This window comes from Hesperophylax consimilis, chromosome 30 (assembly GCF_061612785.1).
Source record: "Hesperophylax consimilis isolate HC1 chromosome 30, BYU_Hcon_1.0, whole genome shotgun sequence".
NCBI classification, from domain to species: domain Eukaryota; kingdom Metazoa; phylum Arthropoda; class Insecta; order Trichoptera; family Limnephilidae; genus Hesperophylax; species Hesperophylax consimilis.
This window is the reverse complement of record NC_142865.1, coordinates 10,078,817-10,105,343: the sequence shown is the minus strand read 5'-3', so window position 1 is coordinate 10,105,343 and position 26,527 is coordinate 10,078,817. Positions and strand designations below refer to the sequence as shown.

At 37.2% G+C, this 26,527-nt stretch overlaps 1 protein-coding gene across 1 annotated transcript; it reads right to left on the bottom strand.

Moving 5' to 3' along the window:
- Positions 1–1,743: 1,743 nt before the first annotated feature.
- On the bottom strand, positions 1,744–26,527 carry pall (F-box protein pallbearer). Its single transcript, XM_089649424.1, has 9 exons — positions 26,321–26,527; positions 23,971–24,098; positions 22,269–22,389; positions 21,819–22,014; positions 18,335–18,480; positions 11,636–11,723; positions 8,988–9,065; positions 8,013–8,177; positions 1,744–4,617 (listed from the first exon to the last, which is right to left on the bottom strand). Exons 1-9 carry the CDS (start codon positions 26,402–26,404, stop codon positions 3,734–3,736), a joined length of 1,890 nt encoding a protein of 629 aa, XP_089505550.1. The 5' UTR covers positions 26,405–26,527; the 3' UTR covers positions 1,744–3,733.

Genomic DNA, 26,527 nt, shown 5'->3' with positions numbered 1-26,527 from the left:
ACCTTAATGTTAATGAAGATGGCAACAATGGATATCTTATGAGTTCTACTAATAGATAATGGAAACAAACAGAGATGCCATGAAGGCATGCCGACTGGCATCTAGGTACGAACAAACTGCACAGACTATCAAATGCAATAAAATTTGTGTTTGGTGTATAGGTAAAAACAAAGGAGGAGCACCACAGTGCGTAGAAGCGAGCAGCAGTTGTATGGGTGAACGATGTTAGCAATACGCGCAGTGAAATATTTATACTGGTTCATGACTCATCTCGCTTGTTACTATTATCAATGGATCTACTATTCAATAATAAAACAGCGCATTTTATGCTAAAGTATTTTTATGCAAATACATTAATTTTTATTTGATATTCAATTAAAAATTACATGTTTTTAAACACTTTTGTATTTTTTCTTCAATAGCCTTTGCTATAGAAGTCTACAACAGTTGTACCCTGTTATAGGTACAGCAACCAGAGTTGACACACGCAGATGCATTGCTTGCATACAAAACGTTTTTTCAGAAGAGAAAATTTTAGCAAAAATGAAAAGAAAAAAAAACATTTTTTTTAAATACCTATGTAATAAAAAAAACACTGTTAAACTTGAAAAAACTTGCCTCAACTCTAACTGCGCAACCTATATATGTAATTATTGGCAAACTAATGAACATTGGGTACAATGCTTTACATTTAAACACTTATAAATACAAATTAATAGTTTTTTTACATCAATTAATTTTATTATATAATGGCATTTTTAGCAGCCTGGCTTCAGAATTTCACATACACAGTGTACGTAAACTCGTGGTATAAGCGGGGGAACTGGCAAAACTAATCACATAGAAAACCCAAAAATAACTCTATTTTTTTTTGTTTTCAATCTGAGCATTTTTTTTTTTCTCGCTATTAAAGGGTTAAAAAAAACTTTTGGACCCAGATCTATTTTCAACGCATATTAAACCCTCAGCGACCGATTTAAAAAAAAAATTTCAGACTCAATTTACTCGAAAACCGAAGCACAAATCAAAAAAAGTTACACTACAAAATCAACTCCAAATGTGATGTAGATTCACGAGTATACCGTTTGTAACGTGAGTTTCCGGACACCGTGTATACAATTTGGGCAAACGAACTAACTAATCAACCATGATGTCATTTCTCCACAGAGGTAAGCAGAGAAAGATGGCCACGTTCAAACATCCAAGTTTTCCTGGGGAATTCAATAATTTTATTTTTCATCCAACTGAACAATATAATAATACATATATTATACGTGTATTTGTATTTCTCAAATTCATCTCAGCATCCCTTTCTTAATCGCTTATAGCCTTGCATTACTTTCAGATTACCCTATCAGGATACACCGTTTTACACGCATACACCTCAGGGATCTCATTTCCACGCCTCACCGTCTCGTTTATTTACATCAGAACAATTTTTTTATCGAAGACAATGTTAAATATTCCACATACATTTGGCTTTTTACAATTATTGGCTTCACCTTTTATCAGACATAATATTATTTGCAATACATACATATCGAGGGTTTAATGTCAAACAAAGTTATATATAACAAAACATACCAATAATTAGAGGTCAAACTTTATCTACAAAAAGACCGTTGTTTGATTTTAAGCCCTTGAATTATTCTCGGTATGTTTTTTTATAGATAATGTTTGTTGACTTTAAGCCCTTGAATTATTCTCGGTATGTTTTTTTATAGATAATGTTTGTTGACTTTAAGCCCTTGAATTGCTTTTTGTTGTAGATAAGGTAATTTAACATTAAGCCCTCGATATGTTTGTATTAATATATAAACATAACTTAAAAATATTTTTAGTCACACAGATACAAAAAGCCTAATGTTTATGAGTCGACTGTCGCTAAGCTACAACCAAATTGAATGGACCATCAAAAAGACTACACAATGAAAGCCATGTAGGTAGAAACAAAGACGGGATGTAGCTGTGCATAGATGCAAGCAGCAGTAGTAATATGAATGATGTTGGCGACACGCCTTTTGCGCTAGGTACAATAGTAATAATGTTTCATGGCTCATCTCCTTTGTTTCTATGATCTAAGCGTAGAATTATTACAATTTGGGTATGTGACGGTCGTGGAGGATGTTAGATATGATACTAATCGAGGACTTAACAATGTTATCTGCAAAAAAACATACAAATAATTCTAGATCTTACAGTCAAACAATGTTATCTACAAAAAAATATTTGTAGATAATGTTGTCTAAGCCCTCAAATTTTTGGTATGTTTTATTTTACATGATGTTATTTGACTCTAAGGCCTAGAATTAGTTGTATGTTTTTTGTAGATAACTTTGTTTGACTTTTAGCCCTCGAAAAATGGTACATATTGATAAATAATTGAAAAAGGCATGTAGTGATTAGCGCATGGTGAAGATAATGATAACTGCTGCAAAGTACAGTCTGACAAATAAATGCAAAAAAAATTTCAAACTTTAAACATTGCAACTTTAAAAATTCATATTTTTCTACATCGTATTCTGAGGTAATGTAATATTCAATTACGTATTTTTGAAACACTTTTTTAGCGAGAAAATTTCATGAAGAAGTGTTTTTTTTTATATACATAAATAAGCTACTAATTTTAATATTAAATCAAAATAAAACTATCTGAATGAGACGCGAATTGAAAGTAAAATTAAAATAAACAATAAATCCATTAAAAACATTTGAGATATGTCGTTTTTTCTGTAAAATATCAAATTGTCAATTCTGGAATCAAACATAACCGCACATATTAATGTTCTATAATTAATTGTCCAAAACGGTGTTAATATGATGAAAATTCTCATAACACTTCATTTATACCATAGACATTCAAATTAATAGACCAGCCAATCAGGAAAAGGGGAACTAACAAGTTGTAATAACACCATTAGGTCCTCGAAAATAAAATCTGCTTATTACTTACTAATCCTTTTTACAATGGTGCGCAAACTGATTTGTCAATTAATGAACACACTTTCGGTGATTTGTCAATAAATGAATCTGACAGTATGCAGGCAACTCGCATTGTAATATCACCATATTACTAGTCTTTTTACAATGGCATGCAAATTTCTGGCTGCGTAAAAGTCTTAACTCCAAATCCTAAATTGGGTAAACAAAATTTCGGGCTTGTTTCCAAAATTGAATATTTTGTTTCACTATTTAGTTATGGCACTTTTACAAATGTGTTACAATTTACCCACATCACTCAATTTTAGCGTAGCTACGCCATGTGGTTTGTTTAAAAATGAACATTCAGAAACTGCGCTGCAAACGTATGCCTTACTTTAGCAAACTTTACTTTTCTGCGTAGGATCTGGTTATTTGAATGTGTACTCTTCAGTGGTCAATTGACTGATGTGGTAGTTTATTAAAAGCGGTTTAAAAAGTTTATTATTTAACTCTCCCGGTGCCAAAAATATGGTCACTTGGTTTTTGCCTCCAGCTCGTCAAAATGATACTCAGATTTTACGTTACGGCAAGTCTATTAATTCGGATAACTATAATTTATATGTCATAAAAAGAAACGTGGGTACATTCGTAAATGTACATACAAATAAAATAAAAATAATTATAGGATTACTCCGGGATTCGAGCTCGTGTAGATAAAACAGCATTTTTACTCACGTTTAATCAAAGATCAAATTAATTATCATGCAATAGAAAAGGAAAAAAAAATCAATTATCAAATTTTTAATTTAAATTATTTCTTTTTGCTGCATTTCGGATCTGTCTCCTTCTGTTTTGCACCGTCCCCAGTACCCCGCAAAACCTTTTTAGCCACGGCGATCAACTCGGTAATTTTCTCCGTTTCGCGCGGGTTAACATTCTGCATAACGCTTATCAAGTTGTCCAATTCGTCCGGCGGAGAAATTTCCTTGCCGTCAAAGTTCGAACTTCCCGACGTGCAAGGCATGGCATCGTCTTCTTGTGTCACGTCCGAAACTATCACGTCTTTCGCCGTGTTATTTTTACCCAAAACGTCGAAAACACGATTTACAACAACATTCATACGATCTCTGAGATTGCTCGCGTTTGAATCATCGATGTTAGCAGACTTTTTAGGTGACACATCTTTTTCGGCACGTGTTAAATTCTTACTGATTTCGGCGCTTAATTGAGCGTCGCAATGCATCGGTTCGTACCTTTCTTCCATCTCTTCAGCGTCAGCCAAACGATTGCTTTCAAATATATCCGTGAAAAACTTGCGTACCAATGAATCGTTATCACTTTGTATCTTTGCAAAGGTAGTTTTGCTGCTGTCACAATCGCGGATGTCGACTTCTGGCCTGTAAGCGGAAGAATTAGAAATGATCGTGCAAGGTTTGGTTGAATCAATTTGGTATCGTGGTTTCTTTCGTTTGCCGTCTGTTTGTGTGTTTTCGGTGCCCAGTAGGTCTGAGAGGACCGAAGAGATATTCTTATAGATGCTGAAGTTGGATTGATGGTTGCTACAGGAGGGCTGGTCGTGTAGAAGCCTACGTCGTTTCGGATGTGAAATTGGCGGCTGGGAGTCGCCGATTTGTGAAGATACATCACGCGTTGGCGGCTCGATCGATGATCTGCGAGGTTTGATGTTTGGGCTGGCTGTGAGGAGACAAAAGAAGAAAATTAAAATATGAAAAAATATTAATGACGAAAGCATAAAAGAATTAAACATCAATTAATCAATACAATTATTTTATTAAAAAATTACAAAATAAAATTTAGATTAGTTTATCTTTAAATAATATAAAACAAAGTTACTATCTGCATCTGTCTGTTTACACGGATAAACTATTTATTCATATTCATAATGCGTATGTATAGGTGCAAACAAATAATCCATCTTAATATTTAAACGATTCGTATGTGCCCGCCACTATTCGACAGTGAAATAATTTTTTCATAAACATTAATTAAAAATGCGAATTATTTTTATTTATTTGTTAGAGTTTTAATTTTTTGAGTGCCTAGGTTCATTAAATACGTTCGTATGTTTGCGATATTGTATGTATAAGTGGTTCCTTTGCTGACAGTACTTGTCGCAACCTGTCTAGCGGCGAGCCAGACTGCACTCTTCACGCTAGCCTGGAATGGAGAGTTCTATTTGCACATCACTCCTTGTACACGCAGAAAACCCGAAGTGAACGAACATCACGAACTGAGCCGATGAACGCCGAAGGCGCCAAAATACATGGCACATGACTCTGCCAGCTCTGTCTGTCAATTAAAGCAATAATCATGGCCCCGACAGCCAAACTGACAGTAGTCACGTACTCGTACCGTCCCGATCGGTTCGGCGATCATCGACTCACTTCGGGTTTTCGGCGTGTACAAGGAGTGATGTGCAAATAGCATTCCCCACCTGGAACCGCGTTGTTGTCATTTTGATTTTGACCGAGTTTTTCGATTAAAAATAGGTGGTGCCCGCCACCCTACCGATATTTTAGAATGTGCTCTAGAGTACAAAAAGGTTGGGAACCCCTGCCCTAACTCTTGACTTCGGATGTGTAAATGAACGTCAGTTGGATAGCTGAAAGTAGCAAATTTTATTTGTACTGTTAGCGGCATATTTATAAATTGGCGCTACAGTCATTTGGTTCGCTCTTATGCCACCAAAGGTGCGCTCTGTCGGCCAACAGGGAAACCACTCCAGCCACCGTACGTATCGGGCGGTAAAGAAGGGATTGACTGGACCTGCTGGACACCCGGGAATAGGTGGTCCCGTCCCAACGGCCAACAGCCAACGGCTGGGAATTTTAACTGCACAATGCGCAATGATATAACCTTACTAAATATTATTATTGTCATAGACCGTAAAGACAATATTATATTTCATCATAACCATTTACTTAGCATTTTATTATTGCTAACAAACTAACTAACTAACCATCACGCCGTTTCCCCGCAGGGGTAGGCAGAGAGGACGGACCGCCAAACAACTCGGTCTTGGCACACACTCCTTGCCTCATTCACATTCATACATCGTCTCATACATACTCTTCCATTATTCTGACTCTTGACATGGCCCGACTCGAGTATCTGATTCACTTGATCGTGCCATGTCTTCCTCGGGCGTCCCCGACTTCTGCTACCATTCACATTTGCATCATATATCCTCCTTACACTCCTATCTTCGCTCATTCGCTCTACATGCCCAAACCATCTAAGCGTCCCTTTCTTAATCTTACTCATTACGCTTACATCAGCCTTGCACTCTTTGCGGATCTCCACATTCCTCACACGATCAAACATGGTTTTACCACACATACGCCTCAGGGATCTCATTTCAACAGCATTTAATCTACTTTCATCCTTTCTTTGCCAGTTCCATGCCTCACTTCCATACATCAAGGTAGGTACCAGCACTCCGTTGTGGACTGCTAACTTCGCTTCTTTGGACAATTTTTTGTTAGCGCCTACGGCGTTTAGTCCTCCATTAACGGAATTACCTGCATTTACCCTTCTTTCGATATCTCTGTCAGCCTTCCCATCTCTCGTAAACATACTTCCTAAATACACAAACTCATCCACCTGCTCCAAGTATTCCCCATTCACAATTATATTGCACACTGTTTTCGTACTCTCTCTTTCAAACACCATTACTTTAGACTTACTTACATTCATCATTAACTCATTCTTCATGCATACTTCGTTCATACTTTTATATTACTAATGTTATGTACCTTTCAAATTGTATTTTTTTCTCTCTAGTACAATAATTTTAAATATGTTTGCATAAGGCTGGCCGCATACATACGTTTTCCGTATTCGATTTCCGAATTCGTTTTCCGTATTCGGAATTCCGTGAGAGTGAGACTAGCGCAAACGTTCGTTTTTCTTCATTCGGAATGGATAAACGTCAGTACCAGTGTTGCCAACAAGGGCGATATATCGCCATTTAGGCTACTCAGAGCGAGAAGCGAGAATCGGCGCCGAAAAAATCTAAAAGGCGACTGGTCGCCAATTAAGCTACTTCAAAAACATCAATTTTAAACATGTCCCGAAATTCTCTAGCCACCCCCCCCCCCCCCCCAAATTTTTATTTTCACGTAAAAACATCAATTTTAAACATGTCCCACCTAACAGCAAATTCGGCTACTTTACGCTACCTTATGTATGAGAAACGGCGATATTAGGTCAAGATCCGTTGGCAACACTGAATTACTGAAAGGAAATTTCCGAACGTTTGCGTCGGCACAAACAAAATGTATGCAAGAGCTGCGTTCCACATGACGTCATTAGGTTTTTTCCATTCGGTTTCTCCGAACGTGCCGGCTGGCATTCGGAACGCGCGTAAGGAATTTGTTCCGTTCGGAACTAAAACAAACGTGTGCGGCAGTTAATGTATTTTCTACTGATTCCGTGCATTCGGATGTCCGAATACGGAAAACGAATTCGGAAATCGAATACGGAAAACGTATGTATGCGGCCAGCCTTAGTCATAATTATCTACTGCACTGTTTATTACTTTATGTTGGGAAGTAAGAGCTTCACAGATGCACTCATAGAGGGCAGTGCATAGAGCTTGCGTGGAAGTCCGTAAGATGGCAGCCAGTGGCCAGTAGTCGCCAGGGCCAGTGAGAATGCTCCCAGACAAACTTACTGTTCCCAGATCTCAATTAGCCAGCTTCTAGTTAGGTCGACTATCGAGTCACCATTGTAATACGCGGAGTATTAATAAATCCCTGATTTATCACAAAGAACCATTTATTTATAATCTCCTTCCACAACGAGTTGGAGAACTGTTTGTGGGAACACAACAGTTTATTATATAAATTATGTATGTTGAGAAAGTACTGTATTTGAATTAAAGCCCATCGTACCACGGGTTGGTAAGTAATCAACATAAACCGAATGCTGCATGAAGCCTTACAGAAAATTAAGATAATGGTCTGCAGTGCAGTTCAGTATGGAACTTTTTTGCGCAGGATCTTGCTGCATTTGGTTTACGTCGATTGTTTACCAACCCGTAAGACGAGGGGAAAAAAATTACTAACCTCTCCCCCTCCTTCGAACACCGATGGCCAAAATCGAGGGGTCCAATCGTATCTGGCTGCTGAAGTGTTTGGTGGCCTCTCCGACGTGTTTCTGTTGGCCGTGCGCCGTCTCGTGTTGCTGTCCCGTTGCAGTCGGACCGCACATGCCACTCGAGGAGGCCAGGTCTGCAACATACATCATTCCTCTAAACACACATTATATATACGTGATCTAGCCCACACAATGGAGAGGTGAAAGAACCCTGATGTATGGCAGTGAGGCATGGAACTGGCAGAGGAAGGATTGAAGTAGACCGAATGCTGTAGAAATGAGATCCTGGGAGTATGTGTATTAAAACCATCCTGATACCAATCCTAAAGGCATGGAACTGGCACAGAAAGGATGAAAGTAGACTGAATGCTGTAGAAATGAGATCCTGGGGGTACATATGGGTGTTAAAACCATCCTGATACCAATCCTGAAGGCATGCAACTGGCACAGAAAGGATTAAAGTAGACTGAATCCTGTAGAAATGAGATCCTGGGGGTACATATGGGTGTTAAAACCATCCTGATACCAATCTTGAAGGCATGCAACTGGCACAGAAAGGATTAAAGTAGACTGAATGCTGTAGAAATGAGATCCTGGGGGTACATACGGGTGTTAAAACAATCCTGATACCAATCCTGAAGGCATGGAACTGGCAGAGAAAGGATGAAAGTAGACTGAATGCTGTAGAAATCGAATTCTTTAATAGTCTATATTTTATAATTTGGACCAATACAGTATCATATTTGATTCTTGAGGTTTTATTTAAAAATATATTGACTGAAAAATATGTTACTGCCTATGATGCCAAATTATTCCAACTTGAAATGCAGCCATGGTTTGCGGAAGTGATGATGATGATGACTGTTTGAGTCTGGTACTATAGATAATACTAAATAAGTAATACATAAATCTAAAAGTAAAATAAATAAATAATTTTAACAAACCCTTAATTCCTTTTCCTCCCTGACTATTTAGTTCTTGGTATTTCACATCGCATTCTTCTATTCTCTTTTTAAGTTCCGCTGTAACAAATAAAAATGACAATTAACAAGTTGAAGGATAGGATTTTGTATTCACATAAGGCCCTTCAATAAACTTGTCGAATTCCGCTGCATGCTTAATAGGCAAAAAATACATAAATAGCACATGGTTTCAACTTGATTTCTAGAAGAAAATAACTAATTATATGATGGGAAATGGTAAAAGATGAATTAAAGTACGATTGTTTCTCACCAAATACAGACTGAAAAAGAAACCACACAACTGCATTAAAAACGCTTCATAAATATAAAGGAGAATTATTTCAGACCTGGTTGTGTTACACAGAGTCATTAACAACTTAATTGATAGTCCTGCCATCGTTGCCACTATTAAACTACGTGTGCCGACTAGGAATACAAGACAAAATATAACATTATTATGCAATACATACACGACCAACTATCAGACACAATCACTGACCAATAGGATGCATGTTCTGGGCAACAAGTATGGGGGTGTTATTGATTTATTTATTGACTCCATTTATAGAATTAAGCATAATCTATACCAACACTTTGTTGAATCCTACAAATTAGAGTAGCGTTGGTAAATTAGTTTTAATGTTTTGTCTTATATGTAGTGTTGTTGTAATTTATTTTTACTTTATGTTACTCTTACGTTTTACTAATATTGCTTCATATTTAGTATTCTTTTTTTTTAAATAATTTCTTAATATTTTCTCATTATACTTGTAATCACAATTTTACAACTGTGTATTTTGTACCTACTTTACAATGGATTACATCTATTTACTGTCAGTATCTCCTGAATAATACAGATATTCTCTTATGTACACTGCATCATGTATCACTTTTATGTAAAAGCCGTTTTAGGCGTATACATATATAAATAAATAAATAAATGATCCTTTCAGCAATAATATTTGGCTAATTTATATAGCGCCGTTTTCGTGAGAAATCACCTCAAGGGCGCTGAAAGATCTGAAAGAAGCAACCTGTTGATCACAAAATAAAACTTAAATATGTGTAAATAAAATCCTCAGCACAAGAGATCCCAGCGGGAATATCATCACCTCAACTGATTACAAAAATCAACCCTGAAAAACAAAGTTATTTTTACAAAGTTTTCAAAGTTATAAAAGTTCATTATGAAGGTTAGGAAATACGCATAAATTAATAAAAATAACCCAAACTAAACCCTAAAAACCTATTTTATGCATGTTTACTCAAACCCCTGAGTTAAATAGTTGTCTCCATTAGATAGAGAAGTTAAAATCAAGTGATGTTTTTTTAACTTTCTGGAAAACCGTTTTTGCACCGGTGACAAGAATTTTTTCCCGTCGACAAACCATTCATGCGCTGCTGGCAATAGAATTTCGCCCTTGATGGAATTTTTTGATATGCGATTTGAATCTATATGCCACGAGAACGTGCATAATTTTTTTTTAATAGAATCTCTTGAAATTTGAACACTTTAGAATTCATTTTTGATTTCCCTCAAAAAGGGTCTGGTGTTCCAAAGGTTAAAGACCCTTTGCATGCAGTGGAAGTCGACAAGTTTACCAGCCTTTCTTCCACAGGGATACGTAAATATCAGACACTTGTCAACTACACCCGTACAACTGCTGGGAGCTTCGTATACGGCGACCATTCGCCCACGTTTCGTAAGCTCGTCGGCGTCGCCAGTCTACCGCGACCACCTGGGCGAGGTTGTTCCGACTCCTTTCGTCGAGATGTCAAACCTTGTCTGTCTTTTTTAAATACACCTATTTGATTTTCACTTTTGTTTTCGATAATGAATGAATGCTTGGACAGTAACAAAACAGTCAACAAAGAATGACAGGATATAAAAATGACAACTACAGCAACTGTTTGATTGTGAGTGAGGTTATGAAAGCATTCTAGTATTGATGGCGAGTACGGACTGTGAGCGTCTAGTTGTTTGTGACGTGAGTACACAATATGAGTATCGGATACTTGTGTTGTACACAAGTTATATTTTTCAAAAAAGAGTCCTGATTTTTGTTATTTGTTTTTGGGGTGTTATGCCGTGTTGCGCTAACTCCTTCTTTAACCAACGTTTCGGACAGCATTGCAGTGTCCATCATCAGGGCAGATGTGTTATTTGACACTGCAATGCTGTCCGAAACGTTGGCTAAAGAAGGAGTTAGCGCAACACGGCATAGCACCCCAAAAACAAATAACAAAAATACTTTTGGCCGTGAAAATCTTAAATCATATTTATAAGAGTCCTGATATATAACTATTTTTTTTTAAATTGTTCACATTATGTTTTGGCCTACCGTGTGACAGTAGAGCAGTTTTGTTTATTCACTTTGTGACAGAAAACAGAATGGTTGTACAGTATCAATGGCCAGTATCAAAATCAAGACATTGCGAGCTATTCTGTAACAGTCCTGTTGAAAATCAATGATGTCGTACAGCGTCGTGTGTGAATTGGCATTCTGATAGGACGCTACGAAGCGACCCTGTCCATCAATGTGTTATCAGTTAATTACTAGTGCATCAAAACAGAACGGAATGAAGACAATGTAACATCTACCATAACAGTTTGCTTACACTTGACTTACCTATATTGCACTCTTGCTCTGCCTGTTTATCAGAGATATCTTTTATAATTCTGTTCTGCGCACCGACTTGGCCTTTGTACCAGCGCAGCTGGAACAAAAAGAAACATACAAAATATTATTAACCTTTTCAATGCAATCAATTTCACCATGCGATATTAGTATTAATTATTATTTTTTTGGTAAACTAATGTTTAAGACAAGATTTTTTATGCATAGCACAAAGGGTAACAATTATTTTTATAAGCAATAATTATTAGCCTGAAACACTCATCCAAATTGAAAAATCTCCTGATAAAAGATACATGACGCCAACGGGACATGAACCCGTGTTCTTTCGATTTCCGGTCGACAGCTCTGACCACTGAGCTATGGCGGCTTATCTCTTATCCGCGAAATAATTCAATATATACTAGTGTTTCATTCAACAATTACTGCTTATTACATTTATTCACCTGAAAACAACCAACTTTATTTTATATGAGAAAGGCATTGTAAGTGCTAACTCTCTCGCTAGATGGCTTCGAGACAAATTGTCTACATTTTTTGGTGAAGATACTTGAACTTGTCAAATATTAATTATTATTTTTTTGGTAAACTAATGTTTAAGACAGAGGTTCCCAAAGTGGTCTATATGGACCCCCAAGGGTCGATATCGGCTTGCTGGGGGGTCTATGTCAGCGAGAATAAAACTTGGGAGTCCACGAGATTCAAATGGGGGTACATAGACGGTCTATGTTACGGCCGGTTAGACGGCCAGCATAGTCCAGTGGTAACGCATTGGACTGCCATTCCGAAGGTCGCGGGTTCGAACCCGGCGTGCGCAAATAAATTTTATTTGATTGATTTGTGTTATTTCACAATTAATTAATTAAAATAATATATAGTATATTTGCGGCACGTTCCAGAGTGGAAGATACCACCAGTATCGCCCTGGTGTAAGACCACCATTCAGAATTGAAACGTTGCTCCAAATGGCTTTAGCCGTGTTTAGTGACTAGATCTGAATAGCCAGGTACTTCCCCACCTTCCTCTTTCCCTTCCCCACTTACCTTCAGCCTCACAACATCCCCCAATTGGGGATGCCATAGTCTCACTGGCTCCAGACGGGAGCAGTTGGGACTCTTGTGAGGTATTCACTATAAAAAAAAAAATAAAAAAAAAATAAAAATAAAAATAAAAAAACATACGAGCAGACCCCCATTTACCTCAAGTCAACATTTAGGAGTACCGTAAAATACACAATAGACCTAACACAAATATAATAGACTGAGAAATTACTTACTTGATATTTGTATTTTTATATTTCGTAAGGTTGTCAATTGAGGTATATAAATATAGTCTACGTTCCTCTTCTCGTCAGAATTAATATATTCAAGCAAAACATGCACATTGGAAGGCACGAATTTTCCTAGTTCCCCAACTTGTTTTTGAAAAACGTCCAGGATAATAATGACGTTCAACATTTAAATGCACTTCACACAGACTTCAAAACTAAGTTTGAGGACATTTTGACTAAATGACTGGAAATGGAACGTTAAAGAATCGGATATCAAGTGACAAGAAGAGCTGACCGGAATAAGCACCCACAAAGAACTTAAGGGGCAGTTCTGTAGGGCCAGCTACAGAAATAAATTCCCGTTTCTTATTGTGCTTCATTTTCATTTGGTGTAATACCTCACAAGGGCGCCCCTGTCTGCACAGTGTAAAGATAGAGGAACTATACCGCCACCCGGTTGTTGGACAGGCAAGGGAAGGGAATCTTCTTACGAAAAAGAGAAATGATTATCACATGGGAGTTTAATAGTTTTTGGAAAATTCAATATTCGGCAGACAGGGGGGGGTCTACGGAAAAAAATATATTTGGCAAGTGGTCTACGGGGCAAAAAAGTTTGGGAACCTCTGGTTTAAGACAAGATTTTTTATGCATAGCACAAAGGGTAAAAGTTATTTTTATAAGCAATAATTATTAGCCTGAAACACTCATCCACATTGAAAAATCTCCTGATAAAAGATACATGACACCATCGTCCCGTTGGCGTCATGTATCTAGATCTAGATTTAGATCTATATCTAGATTTTTCAATGTGGATGAGTGTTTCAGGCTAATAATTATTGCTTATAAAAATAAGATATTAGTATTGACTAAATGTCCTTTTCAATGCAATCTATTTCACCATGCGATATGAGTGTTGACTAAGTCCTAATTAATGCAATCTATTTCACCATTCGATATTAGTGTTGACTTAATGTCCTTTTCAATGCGATCTATTTCACCGTGCGATATTAGTACATATTGACAAAATGTTTGTTGTCTAACTTCATGATCGTACATATTTATTTTTCATGGTCTGCATAAAACAGTTATATACCAATATGTTGCAGAGAATATTAAAAATTTAGAACTACAGTAAATGACAAATATTTTTCTTAATATTTAAAAATTCAGTCTCGCAAAACTCTAAAAGTAGTTGACCGATATCGCTGAAAATTTCAAAGTTTGTTCTTATTAGTGTCAGGAGTGTTTCGAGAGTGGTTTGAATGGTAAAATAAGTCGGGGACGCCCGAGTAATACTTAACGCCATATCTCTGCAACGGAATGAGATACAGAGTCAAATTAAAGTCGATGTAATGTAATTTTTTAACAGTAACATTATACAGAAATGAATGGCGGAAGAAGACGCCCGAGAAAGAAATCATTGCGGAGTCGACTAGTGGTAAAAAAAATGTACATAAACACGTACAGGCATAAACAGGTACTACTACGCACACGGCGCCAAGTGCTTAGGTACCTAGGCCGTCATAAAAACTACCGGATACTTTGGCCGTTACCTAGAGGTCAAGCCGGACGGTACCTGAAACTACCGCGCTATTCCTACAGCCATGGGACGACCGCTAGAAGCTTCAGCATTACGGGTGGCAACATTTGTACCGATAGCAATTAGAATGTTCGGAAACGTTCTTAGCTGCAGCTTGAATCGAATTGGAACCTACTAGCAAACAAAGTAGGTACTGCCCATCTACCTACCCGCTGGATGATTCTCGATGCATTCGCACCTTATACAGGGTGTATCGGCACATACCCGACAAACTTTAACCAGCTATTCCTTAGCACATTTGGAGTAAAAAATCTTATGTGCTCTTTGCTGTCCGGTTTTTTTTAATAAAAAATTTACTATTCATATTTTCACCACATGTCACCACTGTTTTATCCTTTGTCAAAGTTTGAAAACCCATCTGGCAAATATTTTATTCGAATTCCGTTGAATAATTCACGTGTGTACCTATATTGGCGCACTTCTACAATCACAACGAAATGGCACGGCACCATTCGTCTCATTTTTAACTATTATTATTTAGTGTGTGCGAAAGAGCGAAGACGCTTTTTGACATACTTGCTTATAACAGCTGTTGAACACGAAACGCAATGCCAATGACAGTGATGTAGTGTGGAAATTTTAAATTTTTTTGTTTTTAATTGAAAAAAAAATGCTACCGGACAGCAAAGTGCACATAACATTTTTTACTCCAAATGTGCTAAGGAATAGCTGGTTAAAGTTTGTCGGGTTAGTGCCGATACACCCTGTATAAACGACAGCGGGAAGGTACTCAGTCAGTCTACTACTTATGTGGCGTCAGGAAAAATCTAGATTAACTAATTAATAATAAACCGCTCGACCTACTTAGTACCTACTCCCGAATTATGTACCTGCAGTCGCAATCGCATCGTAAACAAAGCAGTCTACTTACTACAAGCACCTACTTGTCTACCAGGTGACAATACGTCACAGGCCGTCTTTCACATTACGAGAACTCGCCAGAAGGTTCGAGTCTACCGCCTAGGCATAATTGCCGCGCCGTCGAAACTTCGTGAAACACACAGACTGTGCGAGTGCCTAGGATTTAGTTGCCATCCATCTACCTAATGTTGCCGTCGGCCGTGTAGTATAAATATGCCCGACGCAGCGAGTCAGTCAGTCAGTTATCTATCAGCCGTCAGTCAACGAGGCTCAACGAGTGATCACCCGCGCTCCTCTTACTAGCGCAAAGGATTATTTACCCGGCTTCGCCCGTACCATCATGGACTCTATCGGGACATCATCTTAGCGCCTTGTCCAGATCGCCGTCCCTGGCAAGCGCTACTCGGATTACAAGCGCCCTGGTTCCAGTGTCTCTGACCAGCGCTTCTTCCACGCCACCATGACCACCACGAGGACAGGCAGCATCCTCACTGGTCTACGCCGCTCCCGCTCAACTGCCTACAAGGTCCGCCGCACCTTCGGCACTTCTTCCAAACCATGACCCCTTTTTCCAAATCATAATATTTACCAGTTGAAAAATCTATCAATCTAACAGGCGGCAAAAAGACTGAATCTAACATGAAACAGTTCGATAACCCTATTTTCTAAAACGAAATCAAAATATTGACAAAACTAGTCGCTGGGCGAAATTATTATTGGCACTAAAAATACCTGCCTTTTGAAAACGTAAACATGTTTTTTGCAAGCTGACATCACACAAACGCTGGTAGGAGACATTATAAATAGGCCATTTAAACAAAATATTGGGGCATTCAAGTTTCAAAAATTACCACGAGTGGACGGAACACCTCCAGTTAAAACCTTATCTGTTAATTATAATTTAAAAAATTATAAATTCCTGAGTGTCAACTGAAATCTGTAGTCGCTTCTGTTCCTCCATCACGGCACAATCATTATAAAGATTACAACTATTTGCAACGAGCTGTTTACGGCCGGCACTCTATCAGCTGAGCCAGACGCATCTGTCATCATTACAATAATGGGGCGTCTCCGTGTGCCGGCTCTTATAATCAAATGACCATGCTGCCGCTGATCACCTAGAGGCTGGCCAATCCCTGTTGCATTGATGCTGACAACTTAAAGGCTGATGAATTCCTCCTGGCTACCAACTGAATTAGCCATTGGTGCTGAAAACCTAGAGGCTGGCCAATTCTTCATGGCTACCGACTGAATTAGACATTGATGCTGAAAACCTAGAGGCTGGCCAATTCTTCCTTGCTACCGACTGAATTAGCCATTGATGCTGAAAACCTAGAAGCCGGCCAATTCTCCCTGGCTACCAACTGAATTAGCCATAGATGCTGACAACCTAGAGGCCGGCCAATTCTTCCTGGCTACCAACTGAATTAGCCATTGATGCTGAAAACCTAGAGGCTGGCCACTGCTCCAGCAGTCACCTACGCCATTTACTGTATCGTATGGCGCGTTGATGCACAATGTGCTCCAATCTGAAATTATCGCTGAAAAAATTCCGATTGTCTCAGTTTTATATCTGTGTTTTAAAACCCAGTTGTATTGAAATACATATAACTATTTCTTGTGAATTGGGTTGGATGTAAAAAATAGGAAGTACCTATAAGCTACACCCCTTTGTATGTTCTGTATACCAGTACAATACTTGTAATCAAAATGTGAATTTCGATTTGAATCGTCTTTCTTTTATGATGGTTTGGATAGAACACCTCACGGTGTTTTACTTAAATCATTACCCAGGTTGAGGACTGATGTGTGCCGGTGCTTATTATTTACAGTCTTTTCTTGTGCAGGCAAATACGTCCCGTACAGCTTGTGTGATATATAAAATATTGTTAAAATTTATTCATGGCTGTTATATATACACGGCAACAGAATAAATCAATTATAAAATATAACATTCTTTAATTTTAACACCGAACACATCTTCAACCTTCACAACATGTGTTTATGTAGTCACTAGCCTGATTAAACTTACATAGAATACCAAAAGATGTCACTAATATTCTTGTCAAGGAATATTCTACATAACGTTTTGTTCCGTGTAGTATACATTGCACTACATTTTAAATTTATTGTTTTCTAAAAATTGAACATCTGTTTAAATGTCCGTGACCATAGACAACATACAGAAATAGTAATATTCAATATTGCCCCAAATAATTACAAGGTAGGGCAATTTCACATAAAGAAGACTGTCTGTGGCGAACAGCGGGCGGGCGGACACTGGGCGGCTTTTGATATTTATACAAATCTACAGTTTTATTCCTAGATTGATGAAATTTTGCAAACTTGACCTTTAAAACAAGAGGAAGGTCGCTAGATCTAGGTCTGATTTCTAAAAACTCCGCAAAGCCCGGGCAGTGCCGGAAAATTTAGCTAGTAAATTATAAAACCTGAAAATATGGGATAGACGGTGTTCGGGCGTATATATCGATAGATATTTTCAACTATCATTTCCTACCTACCCGTCCTTGTAACCCTGTCACCAGGAGACGAAAAGTTCGCCAGTACAATTTCTACACCGCCTCTGTAAGGTTGCATTCAAAGTTTAGTGCAATTTCGCCGTGGAGTTTCTTTACGTGCTGGCCAAGAGGAACATTGAGGACACCATAACCAAGGTAGGAATTTAATTATTCTGGTGGCATCCTCTTATAGATCCCGTTCGTTCCCCTTTCGCTATACAATATTCAAGGAAGAAATTCGCGGCCGCAAATATATCCGGTTATTTCCAAGAGCTATCGAAACAGACGGTAAAATATACACAGATTCATTGGTTTTAAACCACAGTGACCACCAACAAATTTTACAGACATGAGTAAAGTTTTAAAAGGTAAAAGATTGGTATAATCTGTAAGCAAATCTGACTAGAATACGGTTTCTATATCAGACTATCCTGTATTTATACCTTGTTGAGTATCTTTCCCATCTTACGCGAGATCTGCATGGTGCTCCGCTGGCTGCGGGCGCATCTCATCTTCATCTCGTTCATCAGCAGCTGCGTGGGAGAGTGCGCGGAGACCAGACCAGCGGCGTCGAAGGTCGACGGAACATCTGCGGAAGAAGACATATCTCAACAATTCTGTAATCGGAGACCATGGAAATAGATGCTTTTTCGTTTATCTGTTACAATAGATTTAATTTTATTTCTCCTCCAGCATTTTAGGATCATATATGACGGGCCGTCCATGTTTTATAAAAGTAATTTTATCTTTTTTTCTATCATGCGGAAATACGTAATTTTTTTGGCTTTATAAAGAGAAATAATATTTCTTTCCAGTATGCCTCACATATTTATACTGGATACCATTAATACAATCGTAAAAATTGCCAAAATTAATAATTCATATTTTGCGCCGCTATCGTAACAATTGGTTTAACTCATACTAGGACCACTTCTGTTCCAAATTTATATAAATGATATCTCCCAATTAGATTTAAACGGTGATATTTTTTTATATGCAGATGATACTGCAATTTTCTACTGGGGTAAAGATTTAAACATCTTACTAGAAAATGCACAGAGTGACTTAGACAAAATTAACAGTTGGCTCCAATCAAATATATTAACAATGAATGTTAAAAAAACAGGATACATGATTTTAAGCTCAACTCGTAAAATAATTCCTCCTCATGTACCCTTAAAAATTGAAAATAACAACCTGCAAATCCTGATACAGGAGAAATATCTTGGACTGTGCATTGATAAACACCTAACTTTTAAACAGCATATTCAAGATATTAAAGATAAAATCACCCCCTTAATTAGCGTATTCAGCCGGATATCATATCTGTTACCAAATAAAATTAAAAAAGGTTTATATTATAGCCTCGTACACTCACATTTAAACTACTTGGTTGAAATCTGGGGAAATACATGTGAAACATATATAAACGAACTACAGGTAACACAAAACAAAGTAATCAAAAAACTATTTCACTTCAAATCTAGAACATCAACAAAAAAATTATATATGGAAACAAAACTATTAAAATTAAGAAAATTATATGAATATAATACATGTCTTCTTATTTATAAAATAAATAATAAACTCATACATACAAATACAGAACTCATTAAAACGTCCCAAGTACACACACACTTTACACGGCAACACGATAAAATACATTTAAACACCATACATACTCATTATGGCAAGCAATCCATTGGTTACGAGGGAAGCAACATATACAATTGCCTCCCAGACGAAATTAAAAATGAAAAAAGTATAGGTACATTTAAAAAAAAATTGTTCAGTTTTATGCTCAATCAACAAAACAATGAAAGTGAATAATATCAGTGTGTAATATATTTATGTGTAATATATATGTTATTTCTAGTTAAATAAGTGAAAAATGTAATTTTCTTTTATCTAGAATAAAAAATAAAAATAAAAAAAAAACTTTTTATATGAACGAGATAAAAGTGAAGTTACTAACTTATTCAGTTAATATTTTATGTCATAAATAATTAATTAAACACAACTAGTCTACATGAGTAGTATATCTATGGTCTACAATGTATTTTATTTCGTAGTAATGTTGGATTTTAAACATCAATAAATTATGTATCAGGTGCGATCATGGATTTATTTTTGCACTTTGGTTCAATACAATAACATTAGTGACGAAATGCTAACATTTTACCTAGTGCTCTTCAATGTAAAAAGCGGTAATTAATTAATTAAATCAATTGAGGAATGTGAGAGGTGTGTGGAGGGAGATTAGGGGTTAAAGTGTAGAAAGTTTGGGTGTTGTTGTTGAAATTTATTGCAGATGTTAGTGGATCTTCCAGAATGCGACTTTTACATATTGCTCAATAAAATTTAGCCTTCAGGCCCGTTCCCACAGTTCGTATTTTCAAAGTTAGCGTAGTTTCCCACATTTGCACATTCGACCCTACAATAAAACAATTCATTGGCCTGGTATTTTTATAAAAATATTGTGTTGTTTGTGTATCATTTATGATTTAAGAATTCGTGACATTTTACTTCAAGCGGCGGCGGTTTTCAAATAGAGCTGTTCGCTCTCCATTTTATGATCACCCTAGTTAAACCATTATGTCTAAAAATATTTGCCAATACCTTTCCCACCCCTGTCCCATATTAATAAAAACCCCAAATAAAGTTTCATCTCCCTTAAAATAATCCCTTTAAAATATTTGTATTGTTTAAGTCACGTCTGTATCATTAAGTGTATAATAATTAAGTGTCTAATTATATTATAATTAAGTGCATTATTATTATTATTATTATTATTATGTAATGAGCAGGCAGCATTCTGCTGATGCGCTCATATCTGATTTCACAACAAGTTTGACAGTAATTGAGTTGTTTTAATTTTGAATTAAGTCCTTTCTTCTCTCCAAATGTGAATCCAACAGAGCTTTGAATTGATTTATATTTGTTGCATCGATGTGTAAGAAGGTTGTTTGCCATTATCTTTTGTGTAAGAAGGTTGTTTGCCGACGAGCGGGTGGAACAACTTAATTTTTGTAATATGTCCTTCAGAATTTAGTTTAAATACAGATATCTCCCAGAAAAAAGGCAGTATTGATATAACTGGTAGGTACAGGCGTACCTACGGAGGAGGGCAGTATTGAAATAACTGGTAGGTACATGCGTACCTACGCAGTCAGTCGTGAGATAATTACTAGGTTTAGACCGGTCAGTGGTTGAGTGGGCATAGCGCTTGGGTCTCACCCGAGCGTCGCATGTTCGATTCCTCGGCTGGCTAAGTCCTCCATCACAACACAAGCAACATTTTCGGCTTTCTGTGATGGTAGTAGGAGATTTTCAAACATTGTTGGGTTATTCGTAACCCGGGAATGCTTGTCTTTCTTTAAAAAAAATAAAAAAATGTAAACCTAGAGAAAACTGAAGAATAAAGGAAACTAGACCTTTATTTCTTTCAGTTTAAGTTTGAGCAGAGGAAAATAAGATCCTCTGCAAATATATTGTGAATTAATAAATTTATATGTCAAGAAGAAGAAGTGTTTTCCTGCATTCCATCTGACGGCGTGTTCTCGTACCACGATAGCAGAAACAGTTAGGATCCATAGAGTTATTTGTGTTTTGAAAGTATGGAGTGGAGTTTCTTTTTTTAGGAGATCAGGGAGAAGTTTGAAGGTTTTGGGAGCTAGTTAGGTGAGTTGTCCTTGTGCTGATGTAGTATGAGGTTTAGGTAAATTGTAGTGTCGTTTGGTTATATCTCTGGTGGTATGATTGTGTTGTAAATCTACAAGAGCTCTTTTTTTATAGGTATGTATCTAAAATTTAATTTATTATCTGACATGGTGAACCTGCACCACACATTACGACCACCGGTTGTGAGGCTGAAGGAGATGGAAACAAGGAACATTGTGAAGAAGTATAAAAGTAAATCGTCCTCACTTTGAAAGCCATTATTGGCGATGCCGGCCCGGCACGCCATCTGCATCTTGACGCGGAGGGCTGGCGACACCTTGTCGTCGAAGTGCTCAATGGCCATGCTGGAGATGTCGCGTAACTCCTCGAGCACCTCGTGGGTGCGCGGCAACGTCTCAGACTTCTCGACAATGGTGAGCACGCGGCGGATCTCATCGATGACCTAAAAAGATTTCATGATTTATTCAAACGGAAATAAACAATTTTACTACAGCTAGACCCTAAGTAGAAGGGTAAATGCAGGTAACTCCATTAATGGGGGACTGAACGCAGTTGACGCTAAAAAAAAATTATCCAAAGAAGCGAAGCTAGCAGTCCACAATGGAGTGCTGGTACCTACCCTGATGTATGGCAGTGAAGCATGGAACTGGCGGGGAAGGATAAAAGTACACTGAATGCTGTAGAAGTGAGACTTACCTTTCCCGGTATGAAGCAGCAGACGTTGTGTTCAATGAACTTGGTGTATGTCATACTAAGCATGGATAGGCGGGTTTCCATCGAGGTCAGGATGTCGCAGTGACGAGAAAAAGTGTGGCATCTGAAAACATTGTAATGGTCAGTAAACCATTCAGTATAGATAGAAACTAGTACAGACGTCATCGACGATCATCCTCTTCCTTCTCACGCGTCTTGTTTGAAAACAAAAAGATACTAGAACGATGATTTCACATGCGCACTCTCGGTAGGGCTAGTACAGGACTATTAACATGACTCTGTCGCCTCATATACTCTTGACAGATGCAGCTGTTGAGAGTGGAAAACAAACACTAACTTCATATAATACTGCCAGCTAGGAATAAGGATAGGAAAATGGACAACCATAGACCAAGAAAAGATAGACTTGTCCTTAAGGGCGAAGGGAACAAACGAACAGAGAGGAGGCAGAGGCGTGTGCGTGTCCCTTTCAGTAATTTGTTAATAAATGAAACTGACAGTTTACAGACAATTCGTATTGCAGAATCAATATTTAGTCTTCGAAAGTAAAATCTTTCTAAAATGGGTAGCAAATTTCTCGCAGCATTGTACACATAATTGTAAATCCCATATCGGGCGAACAAAGGTTCAGATTGTTTCCAAAGGCGAATATTTTGTTACAGAATTTAGTTAAAAACTTTTCTAAATGTTTTATAATTAACTCATCGCAGTAAAAACGAACACATGAAGTATGAAATAATACCTAGCGTCGAAAAGTCCCACAACAGACTGCATTACAATCTGTTACCTTACTTTAGCGAACTTTACTTTTCCGCGCAGGGTCTGGTTTTTTCGATGTGCATTTGTCGGAGATCAAAGTATTAATAATGTCTTAGTTTATTTAAGACATGCTCGAATATTGGTGCCAAAAAAATTGACACTTGGTTTGCCTCGAGCTAGTCAAAATGATATCCAGATTTTGCAGTAGGGCTTTTGTCTGTGTGGACAACCCTGTTAGGCTTAAAGGGACTGAAGGAGTTGAATAACGTTGCACATAGGAGATGACCTTAGCGCCCACGGAAGCTATGCACACCATCTTCATATCAATGATAATATTAATGACTAGCTGTACCCTGCCACACATTGCTGTGGCTTAGTCTGTCTGTGCCGTTAGAGAAACAATAGCAGTTTTACTTTTACCTCCAACAGATGGCGCTGTTTTTCAAAAACATGCTTCTCATCACGTCTATACAATGTAGGTATATAAAAACACATGCGTATTTGAATGCAACGTTGTGTAAAAATTTCAAAGCAATGGGTGAAGAACTTTTGGAGAATTAAGATTTTGAACAAACAAACATTTAATTTTTTATTTATATATAAGCAGAAGATAATGAAACGTACCTTTCAATGATTAACTAATCAATTAATTTTTCATACTTCGACACAGGCTAGTCCTAGTGAGGTTAATAATTAAAATGTAAACAGAAATACCGTATGTAAAGAAATAAAAAATAAATAAATTATTGAAGATAATATTAGCGATTTTTAAATGAAAATTTGAAACAGAAAAAGATACGGTCGCATCTGGGACTTGAACCCAGGATTAAATATTATAATATTACTAATATTATCTTCAATAATTAAATATTACAATTTGAGGTTTTAGTCATTATGTTTTTTCAATTATAAAAAAGAAACATACCTTCTTTCGCTTTCTCTCCTCGGTAATAGAGCTTTGATGGCTTTCAGACTTTGCGACTGCCTGCGCTCTATCATGACAAACCCTCGGTTCAGAAGTCGTTGACATATCACGTTGAAGTCTTTGCATACCTAAAAAGAAAGACCCAATTATTACAAAAAGGACATCATAAGTTTCCTATTCTGGTCGGAGACACACTTATTTATTTATTTACACGACTAAGAAACAGAGAAAGGAGAGCATATATAAATGATGAGCAATGACAATATACATATAATATAAAAAGTACAGATGGACAACAATTACAAGTGTTACAAGACAATTACAATGAATGAAGAAGGTTTAAAAGGCTTTAAAAATTATACATTACATATCGACTGTCGAAATTCATTTAGGCTTACACCAAAAAATTCAATGCATTGACTTGACGGTGAGTTGACAAGTCTCGACATTCTGAACAAAGGAGAGTGGTAACCATAATTAGTGGAATGCTGATTGACAAACAGCAATTCATTATTTCGGAGTGTACTTGAAGGGACGTTGAACTGGATGAGCCGCAACAAAGCAGGTGTGTCAGTAATACTGTTGAATATGCAAATCAGATCAGAGTCCTTGACAAAGATCCTCTAGAACTACTAGCATCCATGTCCTGGGCTACTTCATCGACCCTCGTCCATCGAAGGCCCAGCCTCAGGAGTTTACCAGCTTCGTCTAGGATGGTCAATTGTTCGTCTTCCCTGTAGAATTTGTCAGAGACCTCGGGGGTAATACTGGATGTTAAACTAAACTCTATCAAACGCACTAATGATGTAATCAACAAAACCAATAAATTCCTGAGATTTATAAATCACTAGCTGACGTTAACCAGGCGCTGCTCGGGGTCATGAATGGTTTCGAGTAAAGTTTTAAGGTTATGAATTCTAGGGTACCTGAAGGCTACATTTTTAAGGTGGAAATAATATTATTGTACAGAATTGAAAAAGTTTACTTTTTTTCCTATTTTTTCCTGGTGCCGTGTCTATCATGGGCATCCTCGACTTCTTCTATCATTCACGTCCACGTCATACATTCTCATTACACCTTTGTTCATTTTACCATACCTAAGCATTTGATTAATTGGGCGTCTCTGACTATTTATACCATTCACTACTCTATACCACATCGCTACTATTAAAAAACTAGATTATATGGACTTTATTTCTACTCAGTATCTCATTCGAGTGCAGAAATAATATGTTAAGTCTTCCTCAGCTGTCGCCGACTGTTCTACCAATAAAACCACAGCTGGTTCTAAGCTTCCATCATGAGGCCGTATAGAAATATGGGGAAAATCAGCGCCAGGACGTATCTCATCTTGGCGGTCTTCGTAATGCCTCTTATCACTCCATATTGCGTCTTTTGTCACAGCATCCTTCATCACCTATTGCCGAGCCTAAGTATCACCGTTTCTAAGTCTTTGAGAGCATTATTTGTTCTTACAAAGGTGGTTGATCATTAGACCTAGATTACGGCTTTCTTCCTCTATTTTAGCAATGAGGTGATTCATTTCTTCTCCAGAAGAATTTCATGTCCTGCCAAGTTTATAAATTTTGTTATTACAAACTTTCCCGGGTTTCGAATAACCTGACAATATTTTAGACTCCTCAACTATCATTATGGTGTAACCCAAAACATTTTTGCACACTTGGCTACTAACCGGTAAAAGCATGTTTAAAATAACGGTAATTATTTACCTACGACTACCGTTTGAGAAAATATTCCGTACATGTTAGGTTAGGTTGGATTAGGTAGAATTAAATCACAAACCAGTCTATACAAACCTAGCGTAGCCCACAAACTACTTGAAAACTGGGATATAACTCTAAAGGGGACGCGAGCAGGCGTTATTAAAGGGGCAATTTTTTGTAGTAGTAAAAACGGTAGTCGTAGGTAAATATTTACCAAAATAACAATACAAGATGCGCATTAGGCTCATTTGTTTGTTTACTTGTTTTCTTATATTAAGAATACCGATTGTGGTGAGTTCAAAATATTGTGTCACCAAATCTACAAATCTTTCTAATTTTATTAATGTTTTGACAGCTAAAGTAGATACATATTGAAGAATCTGGTAAAATATTGCAACCTGTTTAATATTGTTATTGTCTGCCATACTTTCGTAGGCCTGTTCATATTTTAAAATAGATTGAAAATCGTGCATGAAAACCTTTATAACGTACGACATATTACATAAATCCGTAATATTTCGTACGCATACAAACTTAAAGTCGTTCGCAAAGCAAAACAACAACATTGTACCAAAAATACACAGACATTAGTGATAAAAATAATACAACATGAATGGAATCCTTACGATTCTGTGTTTGGCCACTTCGTCGTAAGTTAGGAACGAGAAAACATGCTCTATCATGACATCGGGTAGGTCGAGAAGAAACATTTTGGTAAATTAGTTTTACACGGTTTCAAAATTTCTCAAATAACATTTCTTCCAGAATAATCTCTAGAAAATTACGGCAGAATAATATTTTGTTCGATGGAGAATCGCGACAACGTAATGACA